The sequence below is a fragment of the Etheostoma cragini genome, chromosome 10 (assembly GCF_013103735.1).
Source record: "Etheostoma cragini isolate CJK2018 chromosome 10, CSU_Ecrag_1.0, whole genome shotgun sequence".
Taxonomy (NCBI): Eukaryota; Metazoa; Chordata; class Actinopteri; order Perciformes; family Percidae; genus Etheostoma; species Etheostoma cragini.
Genome location: NC_048416.1, coordinates 27,587,314 through 27,593,792, shown reverse-complemented (window position 1 = coordinate 27,593,792; position 6,479 = coordinate 27,587,314). Strand labels below are relative to the sequence as shown.

Genomic DNA, 6,479 nt, shown 5'->3' with positions numbered 1-6,479 from the left:
TTGTTTGTGTTGACTCAGTTATTCATCATTTATAAGAACTTCATTGCCACAAGGTTGTCTTGTACTGTACTAAGTCTTATTCTTCCACCTCATCTTCAGGTATATACATAAATATATTTCTCTGGAAGACGTTCGGTGTCTTGTAATCCCGTGTGGGACGGGCCAAATGTTTGACATGACAAAGTAAAACTAAACTACAACACAATATCTGATCTAAAGCGGTGTCCATTACATTTGTTAAAGTCTCCAGAGATTAAACAAGAACAGAACAACGGTTTAAAACAGTAAATCACTTTTAATTTAGTTCTCTCATCGGCAGGTGAGCTCATTTTAAACATGACAATGAAGTGCATCGGTAGTAGAAGCCTAACAGGATTTGATACATGATTTGATACATGCTCCATTCAGATGCGTCTGTGAATCCACATTTTACAAGCCAACATTTCTCAAATAAAACCACTACAGTTCAGCTCTTGACCTGATAGAATAAAAAGATAAGACAGATCCATCGCTAGGTACAACGGTGGCAGCAATACACAGGATTGCCCAAGCAGTAAAGTACACGTTCCTTTAAGAAACAGGGAGAGAGAACGCGAAAAAAAAACCTAACCTCTGGGTTTTTTAATACCCATTTCAAGTAGTATTTACCCTTTTTTCATGTGTTTGCGTGTTTCGATTTGTTTCTAAATAAATTCAAGTTCAGCATGAAAAACAAAAAAAAATTGACAAAAGTCCAGATAATACATGTGTCTGTGGAGGAGAAGACAAAGGAGGAGGAAGAGAGACATTCTGGATTCCTCAGAGGAACACGAAAGCAACAGGTGAGGAGGAGGAAGAAGAAGAAGAACCAGGTTAGGGAGGAAGGAGGAGGCAGCCATCTTTATGAGAGACAGATGTCGAGACTGCTGAATTCAGCAGGAGCTGGCGTGATTTGACGGTGAAAGCTCGCGACCAAACCAACAGCAATCCAATCTAAATACTTACTGGCTCACATTTAGGAGAAAGAACGAGGAGGAAACGAGTCAGAAATCAGGGGGTGTGTGTGTGTGTGTGTGTGTGTGTGTGTGTGTGTGTGTGTGTGTGTGTGTGTCGCAACCCATACTGAGTTATTTGACTACTTCCTACTAATTTTTGCTCCTAGTTGCAATGTAAAGGGAGTTTTGTGTTTCTATTTGAAAGGTTTGTCCAATTGGTTCCTGCTGCAGTAGTAGATCAATAACCACTCAGTTGGACCCCGGGGGGGCCCTCACTGGCGCTGGGCAGGGTAGCGCCCCTCGCTGGGGCCTGCGCCCCGCCCGGAGCCGAAGCTGGGTTTCTGTGCCATGCCTCCACGGGTGGGGGGGCCTCGGGGTCCTCCGCCGCCTCCTCCTATTCGCTCTCTGGGACCGCCGGGACCGCCTGGCCCACGGAGCCTCACGTCCCGCCTGTCGCCCTCTCGGGCTGACCGGGTCTTCTTCTCCTCCACATTCAGGCGGACGTCGCCACGGAACTTGATGGGCTGGGGAGACGGGGAAACAAAACGGGCGTTACAAATCGATGTAACAAAGTTGACCTTTTTCCAATTAAACCTCAAACAGCCCCAGGCTCAAATTAAAAAGTCAAAGCCTTCAGTTTCAGGTTTTAACTGCACATGTAAATCCCATGACATACTAACAGAGGAACACCTATTACAACAAGTACCTCACAGTATTTCAAGTACGTGAACTGGTTTCTAAGCAAAAAAGCAAACTGGGGGAGCAACAGAACAATAAACATTAAAAACCACGTAATTAGCCTGAAGAGTTGTCTCACCCTGTTGTTGAGAATCTTCTGCACAGGTTCAGAGTCGTCAAACACCACAAAACCAAAGTTTGGTAGCTTCCCTCCACTGTTGATCCTCAGCTCCAGGACTGTACCATACTCTGGACGGGGGGGGGGGGAAGAAACATTTACTACACGTGTAGCCAGCATTGTACCATTCACTGCGCAATACACCTAGAGTTACTTTTTAAAATCTGATAAATCCAGTTTTTGAATAATTGTCCGTTTTTTTTGTTGTTTTTTTAAAATTCAGAATACTTTTATACACAGAATAAAAAAATCTAGAAGCTCTTGCTTCTTAACAGCATTATCAAAACTGACTTACGTTCAAAGAACTCCTTGAGTTCCGTCTTGTCCACGTCGTGAGGGACGTTTCCTACAAAGAGCTGCTGGGCGTCGGGGTACCTGACCACCCTGCGGCCCTCGGCCTCGCCCTGCTCCCCCTCCCGAACTGAAACAATTCAACAGAGGGACATATTCTGTGAGAACATCATCTACTAATGAGTGTATTCACTCTTCACGTAACAATTAGAAACAGCAACAAGAGATTTCATGTTAAAAAACGTTTTCAGTCAATTGAAAACAAATTTAAATCCAGGTGTTTAAGTTTATTTTCCCAACCCTTCAGAGTAAAGCTGGTAGCAGTGCAGCATTTGGCCTTGGACTGGCTCCAGTGTGCTCTGGGCCGGCAGTGTGTTGCCTGCTCCTGGTCAACAGCGTTAGAATTGACTCCAGGCCACACATACTGCACCGGCACTTTACTTTGTGGACCTGCAGTCCCGTTTCCTCCCAGTGCCACATTCTGCAGAACACGTCCCATTTGATTTACACTGGCCGCCTACTGCTTCATGAACGCGTGTAATTTAACCACTGGATGTACCGTGTGTGTGTGTGTGTGTGTGTGTGTGTGTGTGTGTGTGTGTGTGTGTGTGTACCTGGTCTGGGCCCTCTGTGTACTGGTGGAGGACCTCCAGGCCTCTGTTCCCTCGGTCTCTGGTCTCTCTGTGGTCTCTGTGTTGGTGTCTGGGACTCTGACTTCACCTCGGCTCTGGGCTGAAAGAGTCAACAACACACTTTCGTCAGAAGTGGAAAAAGAAAGGGAGCAGGTTTTCTGCTGTTGGGGTTTAGGACTTAACTTCAGGAAAATAAACAACTTTTGACCATCATGAAAAGTACGAGCCAGCAGGGGAGGTCTGGGCCCTGTCCTGCTGCCTTCCTTTCTACTCAGGGAGAGTGTACTTTTTTGGAAATTCAACACAAGTGTGTAGAGCTTGTAGCCTCGGTTCACCCTCAGTACATCCGTCTGCTTTCATCTTTTCACAGGATACCAGAGAGAGATTCATGGTCCAAAATGAGACACTCGCCACAAAATCACAGGACAAAGATAAAAGCCACGGTTGCTCTCTAAAAGTTCTTAAAAACGTAATATAAATCCCAACTTGTTCTTACGAGTTTTAAATGAGGGTTTAGTTAATCACTGGACTTAGACTCACACGTGGGCGGCTATTTTCATAACCGGACATTTCAATCTCTCCGTTTTCAGAAAGTATTCGTTACACGTCCCTGTGTGTATATAAGAGCACGCCAAACCTGTAGGCGGCAGTGTAACGAGGAACTCAAGCCCACGTTAGCCAATCAGAATCCCCAAAATAGCAACAACAAATCATTTCTTCAAAGGAATGATTGCTTAAACCTCAGTTTGTCTCGATTTCCAAAATCTCCACCCGGAGTTGTTCAGAGTTTTCAGAAAGAGTCGTTTTCAGAGGAAACTTCTCCGTTTGCGAGTAAACGAAGGGCCCAATCAAAAGGGAAATGCCAGTTTTTCTAACTAACCACGTAACAGCCCCTTACCCTTTTTATTTACATGGCTGATGATGAACCATTTTATTTTGGACAGCGACCGGGTGTGAGCAAACCTACCGGTGCTGTGGCAGGAAGTTTGACGACGTGTGGGGGGATTCCTGAGACTGGGACAGCTCCGCTGGGGGGGAGGTTCTTACTGGTGACGGATGCCCAGGAGAACGGCTGTGGAAGACATAAAACAGTAAAACAATGAGGGCCTGATGGACTATAAAAGATAATATTTATATATTCCATCTCCCATCTTGCTAGGGCTGCACGATATAAGGAAAGTATGCGTTGTGCGATACTGTGTTGAATATCGCGATATAACGATATTACTTGCAGTAAATAGTGTACTCAGTTCTGCGTATTGAACAAATTGAATTTTGTGTTGATTACAAAAAGGCAGCCTAAAAACAAAAGTGAGTTACATTTTAAAGTGCAACTTTCTGTATTCCCTTTCAACCGACTCCCAAACTGAGTCTTTCTCGATATGTCCCAGCATTCTGCAATGGGTTTAGAACGCCAGCTGATATATTGTGGCGTCCTAATTCTTGCCACCTTCTATCTTTGCTACATTTCTCACTAAAAGGCTTCAGGTTCAGGCCTACCCTGTTTTCTTCTGGAGCGGCGGGGGTGGGTTCAGCGGGCACGGCGGCGGGTTCTGCGGTTGGCGGGGCGGCGGCGGGACCTTTCTCCGCCTGGTCGTTGGATGTGTGTGTGTCTGTTTGTGTCTCCAGCATCGTCTCCTGCTTCAGCTCAACACAGGTGGGCTCGGCCTCCTTCTCCACCTCCGGCTCTGGCTCCGGGCTCTCGGCCGCCGCTTCCTCCTCGTCGCCAGGAACCGTCGGCTCTGAACTAAAGGGGGGGGGGGGGGGGGGGGGGGGGGGGGGGGGGAGAGTACGGGACGGTTACACACAAATAATTGCTGCTTGTGCTTTTGAAAAATGGACACGTGTTTGGAGTGTGCTTTAAACTTTGCAAACAGTCAACATTTTAAAGAGCTTGAAGGACTTACACAGCCGGTCAAAAGTTTGGAGTCATTTAGAAATTCCCGTTCCACTCCATTATAGACAGAAAACCAGCTGAGATCAGTAGCATGTCTTTTTTTAACCAGGGCAGCGGTTTCTAGATTACTTTATGCGCTTACATAATTGCAAAAAGGGTTCTTTAATGTTTTCTCAGTTAGTTTAAAATGATATCAGATTAGTGAACAGAATGGGCCTTTGGAACGTTGGATGAATGGTTGCTGATAATGGGAAATGTAGATATTGCATTAAAGACCAGCCCCCCCACTCAGATCAGCTGGTATTCTGTCTATAATGGAGTGGAAGGGAAATTTGTAAGTGACCCCGGTAGTGTACACACAGAATATCAGAGTGCATTTGTTTTGCCAGTTAAAGCATCAGGACTGTAAGCCCATGAGTCATACCAGGGTGTCGGGTCGTAGAAGGGAGCAGACTCCTCCTGGGCAATGTCAGGGGAGGGAACCCTCTCCTCGATCTCCTCCACCTCATCCTCAGACTCTGAAAACACAAACAAAATACGTGTTCAGGACAAGAAATGTCACGTCCGCATCCTGCTGTTCTTAATGGAATAATATTCCCTGTCCTTTTATACATCGGGAGAGTGGCTTTCCATTAGCCATCATCACATCCCAGCCACCAAACGGTTTACCTAATATTCTCAGACATCACACATTGAGGTTCTTCAACTCTTCAGCAGCTTTAACCGTCATAAAGACACGGCAGTTCAAAGTACCTAAACGATGACGCTACAGCGCGGATACATGTGCAAAACGACCCCAACCGGTCGTCAGACACCGCCTACCAAGAGCCTGGGTCTGTCCGAGGTTTCTGCCTAAAAGGAAGTTTTTCCTCAACACTGTCGCACTGTTGCTTGCTCTGGAGGAGACTGCTAGAACTGTTGGGTCCTTGTAAATTCTGGAGTGTGGTCTATCTGTATAGTGTCTTGAGATAACTCTTGTTATGAATTGATACTATAAATAAAATTGAATTGAATTGAATTGAATCTTAAGAATGAATGAGAAACTCGTCCACTTAATTTATCTTTAGCCAAATAAAAGCAGGACCAGAAGGATCATATCTATAGAGGAGATGAGAAGGCAAGAAAAATGGAAAAGGAAAGGTTGGATGTTATCTCACCTTCTGGGGGCTCAGAATCAGAGTCGCCAAACACCTCGTCTTGGTAACGAAACACGTCGTTGTGAACGTAGAATTTGTTTGCGACGGTACCCTGGAGAAAAAAGGAAAAAACAGTTAAAAAAAAAAAACACCCAACATTATTGATTAAGCTACACAAACGCATTCAAGATCAGATTCTAGAGTTTGACAGAAGTGAACTACAAACCTCAGGTGCCAGAACAAAGGTCTGCATGAACTTCCTCATGGGCTGCATGTTGTTGGACAGCTCGCCCATCACCTGCACCACCACGCCCTCGTTCAGGGTGGCGTGGGCGTCCACGTGCCTGATCTTGGTGTGACAGTCACGGAAACTCAGAGCCATCACCCTCTTATGAATCTCCTGCAGAAAGAAGAAAGACCTTCTCAACCAGGACAGAAGACCCACAGCTTTCATCCTCACTGGAATGGTTATTCAAATCAGTAGACTAAGTTTATTCCCTCTCCTTTTCTTAAATGCTTTGCCCCCCCGTTTGATATTTTGTGCTAAATGCTTTTATTGTAAAAAAGACATAAATGTTTGCCTTATTCAGCTCTTCCTACTGTTTAAGCTGAATAATTCCATCTTTCCAGAAGTCAACCAGTAATGTGTTAATTTTCCAATATTAGCAAATAAGCCACACACACACACACACA

General features: G+C 45.3%; 1 protein-coding gene across 1 annotated transcript in view; it reads right to left on the bottom strand.

Moving 5' to 3' along the window:
- Positions 1-275: 275 nt before the first annotated feature.
- The window catches only part of g3bp1 (GTPase activating protein (SH3 domain) binding protein 1), a 13,012-nt gene continuing 6,808 nt past the window's right edge, over positions 276-6,479 (bottom strand). The window contains exons 4-13 of the mRNA XM_034883947.1: positions 6,013-6,186; positions 5,808-5,898; positions 5,075-5,168; positions 4,254-4,500; positions 3,721-3,825; positions 2,736-2,853; positions 2,126-2,251; positions 1,792-1,901; positions 1,091-1,498; positions 276-1,054 (exon numbers count right to left, since the gene is read on the bottom strand). Of these exons, the coding sequence (XP_034739838.1) occupies positions 1,247-1,498; positions 1,792-1,901; positions 2,126-2,251; positions 2,736-2,853; positions 3,721-3,825; positions 4,254-4,500; positions 5,075-5,168; positions 5,808-5,898; positions 6,013-6,186 (1,317 nt within the window). The 3' untranslated portion in view covers positions 276-1,054; positions 1,091-1,246. The remainder of the gene's footprint in view (positions 1,055-1,090; positions 1,499-1,791; positions 1,902-2,125; positions 2,252-2,735; positions 2,854-3,720; positions 3,826-4,253; positions 4,501-5,074; positions 5,169-5,807; positions 5,899-6,012; positions 6,187-6,479) is intronic.